The following is an 18,530-nucleotide window of genomic DNA, read 5'->3' as shown; positions in this document are numbered from 1 at the left end:
TCTGAAAATGGCCAAGCACAATGCAACCACAGCTCATTGTGACTTGAGTAAATACACAGGCTGTTCCTATTCCCTTTGATCCAGGAAGCCTCTTCGTGACCTGTCAAGCTGTGAGTACTCTCCTTAGTTTGGCAGAGTCTTCTGAAATACTCCATTTGTTACCTGTGGAGCGTGTCAAGAAGTTGGTGATGTAAGTAAACTCTGCCTCTCCTGTGATCCCCCTCGTGTTCCTTGTCACAGCAACGTGGTCGCTTTTATGGAGGGGGCTTGTTAAGTGCCTTTTTGTGTGGAGCAGTAGCTGCACGTTGCCTCGCTATTGTAATGTGGCAATGTTGTAAGCAACACTTGTACAGAGAAAGGGATAGCTGTAGTACCTGTTCAGTGACACTTTTGCTGCCAGCTGGCCCTGCGTTACACTTTCTCTGCAAACTGGAGCCTTGTAGGCAGCTCCAGGGGAGCATATGAATATGCTGATCCTAGTTTTACTGAAGACGAATGTGCTTAGCTAGCTGTATATTGCATTATAATAATAAAAAGGAAATTCCACTGTATCCTTACGTATCTGTGTATGTAAATGCTCTCTACTTGGTACTTTCCATTATGTGCCTTGTAACTCCCTTCCAATTATCACGTGTAACTGAGTGGGTGGAAGGAACGAGGGAACTGGTTGCTCTCCCTCCAGCAAATCCTGCTTAACTTCCATCATCTGCCAACACTATTGTGCTGGAGCATCTCCCAGTCATCAGGGGCTTGAACTTCAAAACATCCTGTTCTGTCAGGACACCACAGTTGTCCCTGTCTGAGAAATGCTGGAGGTTCAACAGCCAGCCCGGATCAGCCAGAAAATCTTGGCAGGGAGGCGCAACCTGCTGCTTTCTGCCAGCTTTGGGCTGGGGATGCAGAGCCAGGATGGAGTGAGGGATGATTGCTGGCAGAGGGAGGTCTCTCTGATGGCAGTCAGGGGTCCTGCTCATACTACAGCTGCTGTCACACCAGAGCTTGGGTTATTTCTTGTCTCTTGAGGTTGATCTCTGAGCACCGGCACTGCCACCCATGTGTGAGCTGTGCATATCTGTGTTTTCTGTGACTGTGCGTGTATGGGCCCAGCCTGCTGGTCCCTGTCCAAGGAGGAAGGTCACATCTCTTGGGCTGCCATATGTAACTTGGACTTGGAGACTGCAAGTCAGCTTGCTAGTCAAGTCCAACCTCACCAGCCACCTCTCAAGTCCTATGGAGTTTTCCCATGGTGTCATTCTTGCCTTACGTTCAGTATCTTTCTTGTAGCTGTGCTCTCTGCTAATAAACCTCTGTTGTTTTAGCACTTTCCCTTCAGACCCCTCGGCGTTGCTCTTGGCCGATCTCTATTTCACGAGGTTGGCGTTGTGTGGCTGCCGGGAGCCCCTTGCCCAAGGGAACCTGATGGACCTGTTTGACAAATTGCACCCTAATATTTCCACTGGTGTGTCCAAGGTAATCTGCTTTTTTTCTTCTGAGTGCATGCAAGATAATATGCATTTTTAAATTCGCGTTAAGTGAACAGAGTTATATGACAAGGGCCAAAAGCAAACACATAGGATTATGCATAGTAATTACTTTTGTAGCATGCATTTAGGACTGAATACATTTCTAAGAGCTTTACACGAGGTGACAAGAGGATGACTTTTATCCCTGGGGGACTCGTCTCTTCTCTAAAGGTGATTTAGAGGGGGACCCATGTTGTCATTCTGAGTTGCCTGGTAGCCTATAGGAGATGATTTCTCTCTCAGCTACAGGAGGGACCTAGTAAAGGCAGCCCCCAGAGTCAAACATTCACCTCTTTGTAGGTGTGTATGTGGCCTGCGTGCCTCTGTGCACTTCTGACAGATGTTTCCACCTCTGACAGGTCCGACTTTTGACTGTCCGGATTCTAAATCATTTTGAGTCTCCAATTCCTGCACCAGCTGAGGTAGGGCTGCAGCTTGAACTTTTCAAATCTGTTCGTTTTGTCTGTAAACTTTGGCTTTGCTGCTTCCTCATGCCAATCTTATCTCTTTGGATCCCTCCTCCTTTTTATATTCAGATACATGAGTTCCGATCGCCAGGTGGCAGAGATTGAAACAAGTCTCTTGTCTTTATTCTTTGGTTCAAAATGGCTGGAAATCAGTGTGCTTTGATGAAACCACTTCCAGTAGGAAAAGGATGAGCTTAACAAAATACATTTCACTTGTTTGCTCAGGGTGATTGCACAACAGACCTCCAGTCAGTGTTTGCCATATTGCTCCAAGCAGAACTTGTGCCAGCAACAGTGAATGATTACAGAGAGAAACTGCTCCATTTGAGGAAACTAAGGTGTGATATAGTGCGGTCTGCAATACCAAGTGGATCTTTAGAAGAAGTAAGTAGTTTTTGCCAAAAGGCAGTTGTTATGTTCCCTTATTCCAAGAGGATGTTCTTATTCCTTCCCATAGGTTCTATCAGGAGTTCATCAAACTCTAGCTCCCAGGTTCCCAGGTCAGGTGTTAGAAAAGTTTCATATTACATAAGATCACAGCTCCTGTAGTCTTTGGGCCTATTGCATTCTCCTGGGTATTTACAAGAACAACAACACTGATGTGTAGATGAGTTGCCTGCAATCGTTTTTTGGTGTTGTGGAAAGGAAGGTAAATGAGTCCGAGGAGAAGTGTCTCCTGAGCAAATTTAAGGCTGTGATCTTGCCATACCCTCAGCACTGGGGAGTGTTGGTAGGACTCCCATCAGCCATGGGAGCACCTGGCTGCTGAATGTCACTGCAGGATGAAGGTCTGCCTGTGGCTCTTGAATTTCTTTTTCTGCTGAGCTAGAGCCTTTGCCCTCTAGATTTTGGAAGGGTCAATTTTTTACCAGTTAAATGTTCTTAGATTTTGTTGGGGTGCAGAGGAATATTATTTTTACGACTACTCTATCTCTATCACTTTTCCACCTTGACTTGTAAGTTCCTGTTAGCAGGGGTTCAAGATCAGTCCTACAGATCAATAGATGAGCAGGGAGCCAGTCCAGAGGACATACTTCTAAATTCAGGGCAATAAAAGCTGCTCGGGGCAGACATTTCCTTTTTGAGCTCCCTAAAGCTGTTGTGGTGGCCCTCAATTTCAAGAGGGAGGCAGGTAATCTTGATAACCTGTCAGGCCTGGCCTCTTCTTGCACATTAGTGGTACTTAGGTACGGTGACTAGATCTGAACAACGCGTGGAGTAAATGAACTCTACAGGTTCTCTCCATTAAGTCAAGAGATAAATAATGGCGATGTGTGTGGCTTAATTATTGATATTTTTTCTGAGAATTTATTTGATCAAAGTATCTTCTTTCACCAGGAAGAGGTGGTTGATTGTTTTCAACTATGACTTTTAACACCTCAACAAGATTATGTTTTTTTGTCATTCTAGGTGCCTCTTCGGTATTTACTGGGAATGCTTTATATTAACTTCAGTCCTCTCTGGGATCCTATAATTGAACTCATAACGTGAGTATATGCTGTTAGTTAATGCAGCCAGTGGCTGTCTAATCATTCCTTCCTTTGTTCTCTTAACAAACATTGCAGTAAAAAAACTGTTCCATTCACATGAACTGTCCCCTGATGGATTCGGTTTGTCAATAACAATCCATATGGACTCCTACTTTTTAGCTTAATTTCTGTTTTTTTTTTTTTTAATATTTAGGTGAACTGGTGACAAATACAGTTAAATAGCATCAGGTTTTTGGAGGCTTTAATTAGTATTTTAGAGTTGCAAAATGGGCAAGAATTGCCTCTGTGTTACCCTGTCTCTTAATTTTTTATCCTTTCTGGGAAACCTCTGAATCCTACTAAATGCAAGGCAAGACTTGAAGACTTACCATGGGGCCCACTGAGCTGAATGCTGAAGTTGGTGTCTCTGTCGTCAGTATGACTTTATCCCCTTGTTCTTTTTTTCACTTGTATCATTTAAAGACAAGACCTTCCCCATAAAACTTTAATTAACAAAAAGTGTTAAACCAGCTCTTCAAAGGGTATATCCACACTAATTCTTCCTTTGGTTCTATACGATGTTTTTATATAAAAGCCAGTGGAAAGCTTTTTACTCAATTTAAGTTTATTTGAAGTTATTGGTTACAAATGGATTATTTTAATAGCAATTGACATTTGGGATCCATAAATCCCAAGCAAAGAAGTGCTACAGCTGTACCCTGCAGATGTCCTGTCTTCAGACACTCTCATAAAAGCAGTAATCAATGCCTGTGATTGTGTTCTTTACTTGCCTAGTAATGAACTAGATGCATGTCTTTTTTTTTTTTCTTCCTTTTAACTTCTGTGCTGTCTTGTGTTTTGTTAGTTCTCATGCAAATGAAATGGAGAATAAACAGTTCTGGAAGGTCTTCTATGAACATTTGGAGAGGGCTGCTGCCTATGCCGGTAAGCCACAGCTCTAGGTGCTCTTAAGACCCTAATCCAGCTAAATGTAAGTGTTATGGTGTCCCAAATTTACACTTTGTGGCGAAGATTCATAACTAGAGCTCTGAATGCCAACATCATCTTCAGGACAGGAGTGGAGAGGATTGGGAGAGGAGCTTTGTCTCCTTCTTTTCCCTAAGCACCAACAAGTAGATCCAAGTGGCCTCTGCATTGCAGGATGGAGTTGCAGGTTGTGGGAGGCTTTCTCTGCTTAAGGCTGGAGCTGCCCAAGCTGATCAGGTGTAATGAAGACATCTGTGGAGAAGGGGCAGATTGTCTTCCTTCCCCGTGTATCCCATAGATGCTTGTAAACAATGTGCCTTTGACATGCTCCTGAGGTTTACCTATGTATTAATGAAATCTGTGGTTTTACTGTAAAGCCATGAGGACACAGCTATTTATTATTAAGAGCTAAATAAAACTGATTCAGGGCTGTAAAACATCCAAGCGTACTTTCTAAACAATGCAAGTTTTTCACATCAGTGTTGAATACAGTTGTGCAAATGGGTACTTAGTATCAGAAAGTATTGCCTTCATCCTGGGTGGGGGGCTGATCTCTCCTACGGACAATTCTGGAACAACCTTGAGATATTTTCTTCACATCATTTCTTCTACAGAAATGGAGCTGCAAAATGAACTAGATGAGGAGGAAAGAAGCACTACTGAAATGGAAAAGGAGAAGATACCAGAAGGAGAAGTGGGGACTGTGTTCCTGGAGCAGCTGCAGGTTAGGACAGACTGCAGTGAGCGGCTGGACCACACAAATTTCCGGTTTCTACTTTGGAAAGCACTGGCCAAGTTTCCAGACAGGGTGGAACCAAGGTCAAGGGAACTTTCCCCACTACTTTTGAGATTTATTAGGTAAGTGATGTCGTTCAGTTCAGATAACACATTGCTTTCAGTTGATTCTGGTGTTGCTGTTTTGGACCATGGCTAGTTCTTTATAGACTTATTTTCGGACTCCGTTATTGATACGATGTCTATTTCCAACTAAGATAATCTTTCCCTTTTGATTGAAATGTAGATTATGTCACAGAGATGTCAGAGGGAAGTAGGGTGAAAAGAAGCTGATGGTGTCTTTCAGGTGCTCAGTCTCTCCTTTGCTAACCTGCCACTGTCACAGCCTCATTACTGCATTAAGGAATGACTTCAGTGGATATCAAGTGTCTGTTTTCTAAAATGATAACACATTTTAATTTGGAGTCACAAAAGTGAGAAATGGGAGAATACTGTTTTTGTTAAAGACTGATTCACTTCCTCCTGAAATGTAACAAAGGTTTGGGTTATGTCCAAATATATTAACCGTTTTGTTTTTTTTTTTCCATTCTACTTTTTAGATACTAATGATGATTTATGATGATTAATTATGTTTATTTTTTATATAATAATGATGATTCTACTAATGTGACTTTTGCCATACAAGAGATGAAGGCTCTCCAGTTGTGCTCTGGGCTGTTTATAATCTGCCAGTTCAGTTACCTGCTGAATAATTCACTCCAAGCTCTGCATTTCCCTGTCCTCGGCAGGAGATCAGAGAGATGCCTGCATGCCCATATTGGGCATTGCTGTGTATGTGATCTCATGGCAAGAGAGGTTTCTGGTGTGTAGCCCTTTTCTGTGGTTAGAAAACCTAGGTTTTTGCTTGCCTTGCTGGGAAAGTTGCACCAAACTGTTGTAGGTTCTTGTAGGTTCTTCACTTATTGTCACACTGACACACTCAATGTTTGCCTGTTCAGACACAGCCTTCCATGTAGCCTCTTTGCAGACTTGTTGTAACTCAGTGGTCTGCTTCTCCTTCCTCTCTCCACCAGGTACCTCTCAGAGTCTCCTCTAGAGTATTTGGTTGGGACCTTTTATCTTCACAGCTGTCACGGAGAGAAGGACGGGTTAAGATGTTTTCTTTTGGGAATCTTTGGCCATCTAGTGTCTCAAGGCACAATGACATCAGTAACCAGAATGTAGGGTTGTGGAATTTCTGGTTGTTCTCACCCTGAGAAATGCTTCTTAATTCCTTTTTGTTTTGTTTTGTTTTTATGCAGAAATGAGTACTACCCAGCTGATTCATTAGTGGCTCCAACTCAGGATCTCAGAAAGAAAAATAGCAGTGCAGTAGGAGCAAAAGAAATTCCCAGTGAAGAAGTGAATGATGTTATTATGGAGGAGGAAGAAGAAAAGGAAGAAGGGGAACCAATCGCTGTAGGGTTACCAAAAAAGAAAACTAGAAGAGCTGCTGCCAAGTAAGCATTTTAATTTTTCCCTCCTCGGTGTTTTTAGGAATAGGCAGATTCAGTAGCTCGTGTTGAGATAAAAGGCACACTTATGTATATTCCTTTTTCTTCTTATATTCATCAGTGGAATTTTACAGGCACTTTGGAGTCCTGAGCTCTGCCTGTGCAGCACCAGGCATCGAGAGGCCCAGCCTGGATCTTTCAAGCTTTATCTAATTACCTGCTACGTGATAGTCTGCAGTTTGGTGTTACTTTAAGCAAAAATTATGTGGCATTCTGAAGCCCTTTTGAAGTTTCTGAAGGGCACAGGATCGTACCCCCGTTACCCTGACTTCTTTGCATGTGTCTGCTGGTCTCTTAAGTCATAGGTATTTAAGTATGGGGATTCAGTCATTACCTACTACTAAAATCTTGATCCTGATCTTTTTGTTATGTACAAAGATTGTTATGTTTTATGTTGTCAGTGGTGGTGTTCTGCCTGAAGCTATGTGTTTGTGTAATGCTTTTGCTCTGCAGTATTGGATATATGTTGAAAGTTGCTCTTGGTATGAATTCTCTATGACTTGTTAATCAGAGTCTCTTTACCCTGATGGAATAACATAAAACTTCAAAATGTCAGCTTACATGTTGGAACATAACAGATACTTTAGATATCGCCTGTATCGTCATAATCCTGGGCTGTTTTTAGGGGTTTCATTTTGTTCCCAGATTCTGGCTTGTACGTGTAAGTTCGCAATAATTGAAGTATGGTGACAGTGCAAGATTCTTGTTTCTCTGCTGCTCTCTCAAGCTGTCCCCAGTGTTTAAGCCCACCGTTTAGGTGCTGGCAGCTGTGAGGGAGGTGTAAAGGATTTACAGGGGAGGTGTCAGCGAGTCCTGCCCGACCTCCCTTCGCCTCAGGGGGCAGCTCCCGGGGCAGCTCTCAGGAGCCACCCAGGCTCAGCAGGAACCTCTGTGTCCGTCCGCCCCGAGGACGGGGCCCAGCTGGTGCCCTGCAAGAAAGGGCAAGAAAGGGCTTTTTGTGGGTGCTGAAGTGACACCTGCAAAGAGTTGGCTGGGAGCAGGAAAAGGGCACGGTGTTTCTGTGACTCTGTAGTAGAGACCTTGGGATCCTTGTTTCTTATATTAAAGTTTCTTATTTGTAATTATAATTTAGGATTTTTTGATTTATCCATTTAAAGTATTTATTTTTACTTTTTTTTTTTTTTTTTTTTTTACAGGCAGCTAATAGCCCACTTGCAGGTTTTCTCCAAATTTTCAAATCCCCGTGCCTTGTACCTGGAGCAGAAGTTAAATGCATTATACACCCAGGTGATGTTATTTACTAGCTTTGAAAATTAACAATAACAAATTAACCTTTTCTTACCTGAATGCAGCAGCTGAGCCTGCAGAAACCTGTTGTCTCCTGGGCCCAGCCATATTAGCTGGAAAAGGAGCTGTCCTTGGCAGTGCTTCCCTCACCCTTGAGCTGCAATGAGCCCCGTTAGCAAAGGAGCAGCCCTTGTGCATGGATCTGGCGCCTCAGTGGTAGCTGCTTTGGCAGGTGGAGATGTGGAGGGTGGTTGTGGAGGGAGCCTCTTCCCCTTGCAACATGGGATCTGCAGGAGGATTTGTGCCCAAAGTCAGGAGAATTGTGTTTGTCTTAGTGTTGAATCTGCAGAGAGTATGGTCAGTGTGAACAGCTGGTCATTTTGCATCGGATGTTTTTCCAAAAGTTTTCTGCAGCTTTCAGCCTTTCCAGTAGTGGCTTGAGGAAAACCTGGAAAATCTATGGTCTTCGTCCCCTCTAGCACTGATTGCATTGGGGGATGAAAATGCAATCACGGCCATCATTATGAAAACAACATACTTTCTGCTGAAAGAGAGAGGAAACCTATTTCTGGCTTTTTCTTTCTCTGTTTTTGCTTTGTGTGTGTTTGTTCTAGTGGTTAATGAGGCCAGTCCTTTGCCAGGAGGTACATAGGGTTTAAAGCACCAATAGCAACAAAGTGAAAACTGAAAATGAACAGGCATCAAATGAAAAGGCAGAGAACAAGGATCAAAGAGCAGAGCCTAGATAATGCCCCCAAATTTCTTCTAACTTTAAGTAAGGGAGGCAGGAAAACAAATCTAAGGGTGTGAGGAATCACAGTCTGTGTCAAAGTCATAAGAAAATTAGAATTTCTTCTTGAAGAATACTCAGTTCGTTAAGATCCCTTTTCAAGGTATTTCCCTGAAGGAATTGTCAAAAATATGACTGTTTTTAATTTGTTAAGCTAGTCCAAAATGTGCTCAAGTTTGGAGCCTTTGAGTTGTTTGACTGTTTTCTGTAAGCACTTCTGTCTTCACGCTAGGGCCTTATTTTCTTTTTTTCTTGTCATCTCCAGTTACTCTCCCACCAAGATCAGAGCGTGCAAAGAATTGCCCTTGATTGCATTATGACATACAAGCATCCTCATCTACTGCCCTACAGGTAAGACCTTTTGCACTATTTTATTATCAGTGAAGATCTCTCCTACCAAAATCTGAGAGAGCGCCATGCCTGCACTTACTGAACAAGTATGTGTAAGTTTAATTTTATCAGGCTGCAACTTTCCAGTCTAAAACGGGAAATATGCTCTTCAGGTTGACCAGCGTCCCTTCTTTGTTTGCAAGAAAACAGTGGAGCTTTCATTCTATCCCAGAATAGTGTGTGCTTAGTTGTCACATCATTTTCAAACAGGCCATTTTCAAACAGGGCTTTTGTAGGGATGATTCATAACCACTAGTGAAGGTAATGATATAAAATTGTAGCTTGCAGTTGAATAATCATTTCAGAGTGCGTCCAGAAGGTACATGCCTACGTAATTAACTTGAACTTTCTGCTCTTCTGTTTTTTGTTTTTTGTTTTTTTTTTTTTTCTTTTTTTAATAAAAGCACGAGGACATGGTACTTAATAAGTGTATAGTAAGTTTATTGATAGTTAGGTGGGTGGATAGGTAAATAGATCGAACTGTATGTGTGTGAGGATGTTGTTTATTTTCAGAACACCTTCCTCCCAGCCTCCAAATAAAGCCCCTCTACATTTATTACTTTCAGGGAGAACTTGCAAAGGCTACTGGAGGACAAGACTTTTAAAGAAGAAATAGTCCATTTCAGCATTTCCGAGGAGAATGCAGTAGTAAAAATGGAGCATCGACCAGCTCTCATCCCTGTTCTTATGAGGTGTGTCATGAATTTCTGGGTAAACTTCCTATGTAAAACTGTCATGAGCAGCAGTGCTGCTGCTTCCTATTTTAAATAATAAAGATAAACTTACGGTTTGTGATATAGTTTGACCTCTTCGTTTCTGAAGACTTAATTTGTGTGGTTTCAATATTAGCTGTATGTGCTATGCAAATGATATTTTCTTCAAAAACAACTCTTTGGTCAATACTGTTTTTTCTTAAGGTTTGCAGAGAACTGCAGTGTTTCATTCCGTAGGGTACTGTCATTTGTTTCAATTAAGAAACAGTAATGGGAGTTACCAGGCAGATTGCTTCTTCATCAGGAACTGCCCTCAGGGAGCCTGGGGGAGCTCTTAATTTAGTCCTGAAGCCTTCAACAAGGCTTCTGTAGTGGGCCCAGAAGCTGATATTTCGTTGCGATGTTCCTGGGCACTGTTGAGTAATTTAGAGGAGACCATGAAAGGGAGGCTCCCACTCGGGTCATTCCCATTGGGCAGAAGTTATAAACCAGCTGAAAACTAACACTCTTTTTGTTCGTGAAGAATTCTCTATGGCAGGATGAGAAATAAAACAGGAAGCAAAACACAGGGCAAGTCTGCTGCGAGCGTCCGCATGGCCATCGTGCTGCGATTCCTTGCCGGCTCCCAGGCGGAAGAGATCCGGATGTTCCTGGACCTGCTCTTTGAAGCTGTGAAGCAATTCAGTGATGGTGGGTACATGGGGTATGCTGCTTCCTGACCTGTGGCAGCATAAATATACTTAGTGCTGTAATATACTTCAGTTTGACTCTTACCAATACCTTGGAGTGAGAAAAGGTGACAGTAAACTCCTGATAAGGACTGGGATCTTCCCAAGCCTTTCCTTGCTTTACTCTGCTTTGCAGGCTGAGGTTAGCAAGACTGACTGACACGCCACAGCCACGCAAGCAAGAGGGAGCAGGCCAGGGAGTGAGCTCCAGTGGCTGACACTATAGGCTAGGTTGTATCCTGGCCCAGCCACCAAGAGTTTGAGCTGCCCTTGCTGCGTGACATGCTGCTGAGCAGAAAGCTGCCCGTGTGAGAGTAAGCAGAGGCTGCAAAGTGCTCTGATACCACAATAGTGCATGGCCTCCAAGTGTCACAGACAGATGGTGGAGACTTGGAGCTGCCTTTTATTTAACAAGCTGAATGTGAGGAGCTGGTGTTACTGGTTTCAGTGTTCATCACTGAAAATTGCTTTGTGTGCTGACTGTCCTCGTGGCGTTCTCTACATAAATGGCTGTCCCTTTGCCTGTCCACAGGACCTTGCCAGACCGCAGTGCTCCGGAGTATGGCAGAGCTGGACTTAGCTAAAGTGCTGCCACTTGGTCGCCAGCACAGCCTCTTCAATGGCCTCGAAGTTGTACTGAAGAACATGGGACATTTGATTAGTCAGTACCTGCCCGAAATTTTACAGATTCTGCTCTGTATGACAGCTGTGATAGCCTGCATCCTCCAACAGAGAGAGAAGGTACAGTATATGATACATGTATGTCTAGATATGTGCATACAAATATGCAAATTTCCCTCCTGACTTGCATATACATGCACAGAGCAACTTTGATTCAGGTAAAGGTAAGGTTAATGCCAGCAAGGAGTAATGCTCAGCTAAAACAGAGTATTGGTCTGGAAGGGCAGTCAGTGTGTTTAAAAAAAAAAAAAAAAAAAAACTGCTTTGGACAGATTTGCTGTTTGATTTACTGGAGAGCTAGAGGGAGGTGACTTCTAGTATTGCTTCCTGTATCTCTGGAAAAGAGCTTTTATTTTGTGAAGAGCAGTGCTTGTGAAGGAAGGGTAATTGGTCTGCCTTAAGGGTTTAACATGATCTTATGGCTGAAAGTTGAAGATGGCTTTAAAGATGTAATTTCTTTGCTACAAGGATAATAAAACGTTGGAGGGGGAAGGAGAGGATTTTAAGTTCTTCATCTGAAAGCTTCAGAATAGAACTTGTTTTCTGGGTGCTTAACTGTAGTTAGTGCTGGACTCCAGTGTTGTGGATCACACTTGTCCCGACTGTTGTCCTTACCATCTCCTTCTGCCTTAGGACACAGGGAGAACGTGCCTACCAGCCACGCTCCCAGTGCTCCAAGAGCATGTCCAGCTCTGCATCAGGACAGTCCTGCTCAGCCGTTGGCACAATTCAGGGCACTGGGAGTGTTTCTACTCTCCTGTACCGTGGCTGTACGTGCAGACCAGCCAAGAGGGGAGAGTGTTCTGTTAAAGATTGACTATGGCCAGGCAGGGCTGTGTTGGGTTACTGCTGCGTTATGCCCAGGAAGCAGTGCAGGGCCCTGGGCGCATCCCCACGCCAGGACTCCCTTAACCTGGACTGGCAGGATGCAGCTGCAGGGCTGGCTGTCCTGGCTGGGGCCTGTGGCTCTTCATGTAGCAGTTGCCAGCTAGTTCCTTCTTCCATGCAGCCCCTGCACAGTCCTTTATGGAGGCTCAGATAGCTCAGGGGGGCTGTTGCCTACTGCTTGAAACAGTGTCATTGAGCCAGGCCTTTCTGTTTCCTGAAAGTTGTGTTTTTTCCAGGTTACAATTCAAACAGGAACAGGAGAGCTTGATTCAGCTCCTGAACACAGCATGCTCAGGTGTTAGGTGAGAGACAAGCAAACTGCACAGTTATCATCACTGCTGTGTTTAAAGGAAGGATGTGACAATAGGCTGACTTGATAGGCTGGTGTTAGGTAAAGAATGTTTTGTCATCATGTGCGTGGGTTCTTGACAGGACCTGTCTGTTAGCATTTGAAGTTACAGCTTGTCTTTAAAACAATCTGTCAAACAAAGCCAACTCCTTCAGCCAGCCAGCATCCAAGGTTGTGTGGTTGCTTGCAGGCTGCACAAAACCTTGTAACTGTCTTTGTTAGGATGGGAACGGGCAATTTTTAGTACAGTAGTATCCCATGGTCTGGCTTAAATCAACAGATTGCATGTGTCTGCAAGTTTCATACTGGGGAAGAGGGATTTTAAGAGCTACTTCATTCATTGCATGGGACAGTCACTTTTTGCATGGGTTACTGCAATAATCCTGCCATCACTGTGTAACTTGTGAAGTGGCAATCTGTCATTTGTCTGAACTTAATTTAACACTCCATTAGCCCATGAGATGTTAAAAGCTCAAGGAAGAGTGTGAGAAATCTGTTTATGTTGTCTAATTATTACAAGACATTCCTGGGGTTTGAGAGTAATTTATTGCAGCCTAGTACTGCCTGGGGAGTTAAACATCTACTTTAACAGCTCTAAGATAAGTTATTCTTTTTTTGTGTCCTGTTGATCGCATCCAGTATGGAGCATGTCTGTCCTCTCAAAGAATTGATTTCAGAGGACTGCTCTTATGACAGCTGAACTGTGGAAGACCCCAGATTATTTCACCCAGGGGTCACTGTTAACAGCAGCTGCTCAGTCTGTCTCATGCGTGCAGACAGGAGCAGATGCTGGGCCTTTCCAGCAGTTCATTTGCTGCAGTGGAGCTGCTTGCACATCACCAGTGCCCGTGTCACCCAGCTTGGGAGTGCCTAGGAGAGAGCGGATTTGATTCCTTTGCCACCATCTCCTCTCTCTGTGATTTTGGGTGCAGAGGCAGTACAGCAGAATATTGCACGGTCAGGGATGTTGTCTGCAGAAATCCATAAGCACATGGAGTACAACAATCCTGTGCCTTTTAAAGAGGCTTTGAGATCAAAATCATTTTACAAAATAAGAGTTACTACCTGTTTGTTCTGTGTCGTGGATTGTGATGTTTAATAGAAATCTTGGGCAGTGGTCTCTGTTTGCTCTGACATGGCTCTGGTTGCTGAGGCTGGAGCCCTGCCTGTGCTCTGTGGCTGTCCTTGGAGCTGGCTCATGCATTGGTGCTGTGAGCTGCATTGTACAGTGTGGAAATAATTTAGGTTATTCAAGTGATAATAGGCTGTCCTCTGGGAGAATAGTGCAGCAGGGCCATCATTAGCTGTGTGGCTGTTCAGCTCTCACTTAAATGTTGTCCCCAAGGAAGGCTGTGAAACATAATCACTTAATGGATGTGGGTAGAGTCCTCCTTTAACCAAGCGCTAGACCTGTCAGGAAGGTGTCTCACATTCTTGCTTCCTTTCTTCCTTCCCTTTCTCCCCATCTGTTGAATTATTTTCTTCCTAATAGATTTCCACGTGCAAAGCATAACCTCACGAGTTCTGCAAAGCATAACCTCTAGAGTTGGTTGAGATTGTTTCCTGAGTAAGGCAACGTTATCTGAGTGTCAGAGCTGGAAGGGTGACTGTCTTGCAACTTTCTGCACTTCATCCAAAGGACTGGTGCTACTTCAAGCTAGTTGGCATGGACTTTCATGAGTTGAAGGCATCCTGTGTGACCGACTGTGCAGGAGCAGGTCCGCTTAGAAACATTGGGGTCAGCTGTGAGAGATCCAAAGCCCAGTGCTGTGAACAGATTACAGGAGAAAACAGAACAATGCTGTGATATTTTAAGCAGAGATCTGTGGACGGTGAAATACGGTGCATAATTTCAGAGAAAGTAGCTAGTAGTATGATTTTGTAAACATCTTACTGTTTGTTTACAGGTCCAACCCAGGTTGATTAATCCTCTGAAGAATTTGAGACGTCTTGGACTCAAGCTTGTGGTTGACTTTTTTTCTGATCATGAGACCTACAGCTTCAGTGTGGAAGAGATCAATGCAGTTTTCCATGCAGTGGTATGGCCTCAGGTAATGCATTTGTCTTGTTCTGAGACAGCTTGTTTGTAATGTGCACCATAGGGAATCCTCCAGCTCTCACTTGTTTTTGGCTCATGTTTGATTAATCCTGGCATAATAAAGTCACAGGTATCTAAATGGCCAAGAGCCTTGCAGCAGAAGTCGTAAATAATGTCAGAGAGCTCCAGGAATAGCTGCTCTGCTCTGCAGTGTGTGAAGCCCCAGGTCTGCATCTCTAGACATTGTGTTTTTTTATTCCTACCCCGTTTCTCAGCTCTGCCAATAGGAGTATGTGACGTGTAGCTGAAAAGCAGATAAACCAGTTTCAGGCAGTATGTAATGGCTCTATATTTCACTGGGCTGAACCCCAGCGACTTTTATGTTCATGGTTTGGCCTTGAATTCTTTATAGCCTTCCACAGTCCCAGTATTTGGATAGCACAGTGCGACATGCGGGAAGCAGTGCAAATTGCTGCAAAGAAAGCAGTTCAGTGGCTCTGAGTCAGCAGAGCCCTTAATGCAGGTCCCAGTGTGTGTGGAGTCTGGGTTGTCGTGTGATCCAGACGCTCCCTCTAAGGGAATTTCTGCCTCTGGATTCCACAGAGAGTGTTTTTGGTAGAAGGAACATTTCACTTGTGTGTCTATAGTTTGTAGTGGGGTCTTTCTTAGAGCTGATGTTTTTAAGTGGCTTTACCTGCTTGTGCTGCTCTGATGTCTGATTTTTCTTTTTTTTAGGTCTGTAGATTGGCTTCAGAGAGTCAGTATTCTCCTACTTTTCTGCTCAAACTCATTCACACCTGGAGTAAGAATCCCAGGTAAATGTTCTCCTCACAAAAAAAAAAAAGATTGGGTACACAAAATTCAGGGAAAAAAAGGGCTGTACAACGCTAACAAATTATGGGTGATCGTGTCAAAACCCATCTTTCTCTCTCTCTTTTTTTTTTTTTAAACTATGCTCTTAGTCTTCTAATAGCAGTCCAGATTCAGTTGTGAAGCTTTCTGGTTTATGCCAGTTATTCTCTTCTTAGTAATTGTTTTTCCTGGGTGTGAACAACAAAACAGATACATAGTCCATACCTAGCTCAGGAGTGAGAGGAAGAACTGACATTTTATGTTTGTTTGTGTCTTGGTCAGTGGCTTTTAAATAAAATCTTGGGGTGTTCAGAATTCATGTTCTTTTTTTATTCCTATTCCTTCATTTTTATGAAAGAATGTGGGCAAGTGCAGCTCAGATTTGTGACAGATTCGGATTGAAATTCATAGAAAGCTATTTTGATACAGGCACTGGGAGTTGTTCTGCCTCACTGTCTTGAGAGGTTATCATCTCTTCCACCAACCCATTGCTCCTCATTGCCAGAGTACCAAGTATCTGTTTTATGACATGTCGCTGGTAGGGATAAAGAACTCATCACAAACTTAGGTACAAAATGGTATTGGATCATAACAGGAGACTTGGACAAGCAAGGTCAAAGGGTTTGGGTCCAGATGATGCTATTTTGTAGCACAAGCAGGGGCTAGATGACTTTTCAACCTTCCTTCAGCCTATTTCTCATGACACTGTGGTTCTGAGGTTTGCATTTTTGTGTTCTTCTTCCTGAAGTAGAAGACGATCATTGTGATTTTATGTGATTAAAAAAAAAAGTAACCAAAATCCACATTTTCAGCCCACTTTTTTATAATCCGTCTCTCAGATACTTTCCCCTGCTGGGCAAGCAGAAGCCGGATCAGCCGGAGTGCGATGTGCTGTCGAACGTGTTTGCTGTGCTCTCCGCCAAGAACCTGTCCGAGGCGACAGCCAACCTCGTGATGGACATAGCTGATCACCTGCTCAACAGCCCAGATTTTGAACCCACGGAGCAGGTCTCCAGTGTGACTGTGACTGACTGTGTTGCTGTGGACACTGGTGACATGGCAGAAGGTACGTTTGAGTAAGAGTCATGAAGAGTCCGTTGGGTGCTTTGAATGGAGGGGTCTTTGCTTTTGGTGAGTCTGCTGGGGAAGGAGACATGGAAGAAATCACAGTACAAATTTGTCTTAGCTTGCTCCTGAACTGCAAAGTCATGCTTCTTTCATGACATGTTTGATGCACATTTGAGTCTCAGAATCTTCAGCATGGAGTAATTCCTTGTGAAGGGGGAAATGTTTGTAGTGTTGGCCTGTTACAGCATTGTTAAACTTGACCGAGCCTAACATCAAGTTTTATTAAGACCCAATTTCTTTTTTTTTTTTTTTCTTTTTTATCAACACCTAATGCACGTGGTCATGTATCAGAGAATCATTATCGTTGAAAAAGACCACTTTGGCTTTGCTCTGTGCTCACAGAGGGTTCATGTCCTGCAACTGTGTAGTGTGCTGTGCTAAGCCATCTTTCACCTGTAACACTCAAAGGCAATGGAAAGGGCAACACTTATCCCTGTGCCCTTGTCCTGGCAGTTTGGATTTGCACAGGAGATCAGTGGTAGCATAAAGAAAACTGCATCTATAAGTGCTCAGACCTTTTTAGGTCACAGTTACTACCTTAGAGGAACCTGCTTGGTATCTTTTGATAATCTTCCACTTACTGGGGCTGTAACTAAAATGTGTGAGAAGAGATTTTATTCTGTACATGTGCTTTTTCTTTACCTCAGACAGACACATAAACATGCGCTCAGCCTCTGTGGTGCCTGTCCCCAACAGACCTGCACATTCATAGCTACCACAGTTTTCTTTTTGTTTTTCTTCCACTGAGGAAATCTCATTTGCAGGAATTTTTCCCCTCTGTGTGGAGCTGGATGTCCCTTCCGTTGCTGGGAGCTCACCTTGCTGCTTGTCTTATCCCTTTACAGAGAGCCTCAGCCTGGGTTCCCGCTTGGTTCTGCCTCATGTTCCTGCCATACTGCAGTACTTCAGCAAGACAATGTTAAACATGGAGAAGGTGAAAAAGAAGAAGTTCAGAGCCCAAGTCAGTAAAGAGCTGAGTATACTTTCCAAGTAAGTGATTCTTTAAAGCTCAAAACAGTTAAAAATTGTTGTTATATTTAAATCCAGACCAGTTTAGAATACATGGATCTGTTATTCGCCTGGCAAGTTGCTGTTGTCTGAAGGGAAAAGTTTCCAGAAATTAACCCTAACTATTTAAGCACTATTGCTCGTGCTTAAAGCCATTACTTCTTGGGGCAGGAAAGGGAGCAGAAGTGACTGCAGCCCTGTGCAATTGAATAGTCAGGCTGTAGTCTTGTTCAAGGGAGGACCTGGACTTGAACTTCAAAGCAGCTGTTTGATCAGGCTGTGCTCAGGACATGGATTAACTTGTTTCCAAGTATCCTATTAAAATCTTTTACAGGAACTAGCTCAAGTAGCTGCAAATGCTTTCCCTTCCTTTTTTAATTAGAAAATATTAAGGATGTGGTTCTTCAACACACATGTTATGTTTTCATTTATTTGGATGAGGTACCTCTTGGTATCACTTATGTGGCTGAAGGCAGAACTCAGCCCCAGTGAGTTGACTGGATGTTTCAAACTAGACTCACATTTGAGAAGTAACAATTCTGTAGGTGTAAAGCTGATGTTTGTCCATTTCCCTCCTTGCTGCCCCCATGGAGATCTCTCCTTTCCCTTGGTTTTGAGGAGCTTGGGTTTTTTTTTTTTTTTTTTTTTTTTTTTGAGCTTGTAGATGGCTGTGGCAAAGATGCGGTGGTTTTCTATGACTTCAAGTGTTCTCTCAAAGTGTTCAGTCTCATGGCTTCAGTGGGAGGCTGTCTTAGCCTGGATACAGATGGATGTGCTCTGCCACAACCTTACAGCAGTAGCACTGACTGATTTCTTTGCATTATGCTGGTGATTGGATTGATATAAAAACAGGTAAACTACTCCGTCTCATCACATAGGATCAGCAAGTTTATACAAGAAAAGAGTCAGAATTCAGTACTTGTGAGCCTCCTCCTCCCTTTCCTTCATCAGAGTAACCTTGACCAGGTAGGCTGAAATTACAT

The 18,530-nt window shown here is 43.3% G+C and overlaps 1 protein-coding gene across 1 annotated transcript in view; it reads left to right on the top strand.

The window, feature by feature from the left end:
* Nucleotides 1-18,530, top strand: part of UTP20 (UTP20 small subunit processome component) — a 57,629-nt gene that overhangs the window by 14,537 nt on the left and 24,562 nt on the right. Inside the window, exons 15-32 of the mRNA XM_088532957.1 lie at nt 85-190; nt 1,320-1,470; nt 1,883-1,945; nt 2,216-2,374; nt 3,401-3,477; nt 4,325-4,404; nt 5,061-5,304; nt 6,483-6,680; nt 7,892-7,982; nt 9,038-9,123; nt 9,729-9,854; nt 10,399-10,565; nt 11,136-11,344; nt 14,429-14,572; nt 15,295-15,374; nt 16,251-16,477; nt 17,385-17,529; nt 18,426-18,513. Of these exons, the coding sequence (XP_088389083.1) occupies nt 85-190; nt 1,320-1,470; nt 1,883-1,945; nt 2,216-2,374; nt 3,401-3,477; nt 4,325-4,404; nt 5,061-5,304; nt 6,483-6,680; nt 7,892-7,982; nt 9,038-9,123; nt 9,729-9,854; nt 10,399-10,565; nt 11,136-11,344; nt 14,429-14,572; nt 15,295-15,374; nt 16,251-16,477; nt 17,385-17,529; nt 18,426-18,513 (2,441 nt within the window). The remainder of the gene's footprint in view (nt 1-84; nt 191-1,319; nt 1,471-1,882; nt 1,946-2,215; nt 2,375-3,400; nt 3,478-4,324; nt 4,405-5,060; nt 5,305-6,482; nt 6,681-7,891; nt 7,983-9,037; nt 9,124-9,728; nt 9,855-10,398; nt 10,566-11,135; nt 11,345-14,428; nt 14,573-15,294; nt 15,375-16,250; nt 16,478-17,384; nt 17,530-18,425; nt 18,514-18,530) is intronic.

This window comes from Tinamus guttatus, unplaced genomic scaffold, assembly GCF_059628265.1.
Source record: "Tinamus guttatus ecotype Peru unplaced genomic scaffold, ASM5962826v1 Tinamus_guttatus_pri_ptg000472l, whole genome shotgun sequence".
Lineage (NCBI taxonomy): Eukaryota > Metazoa > Chordata > Aves > Tinamiformes > Tinamidae > Tinamus > Tinamus guttatus.
Note: the sequence above shows the minus strand (reverse complement) of the source record. Positions and strands in the feature narration are given on the sequence as shown.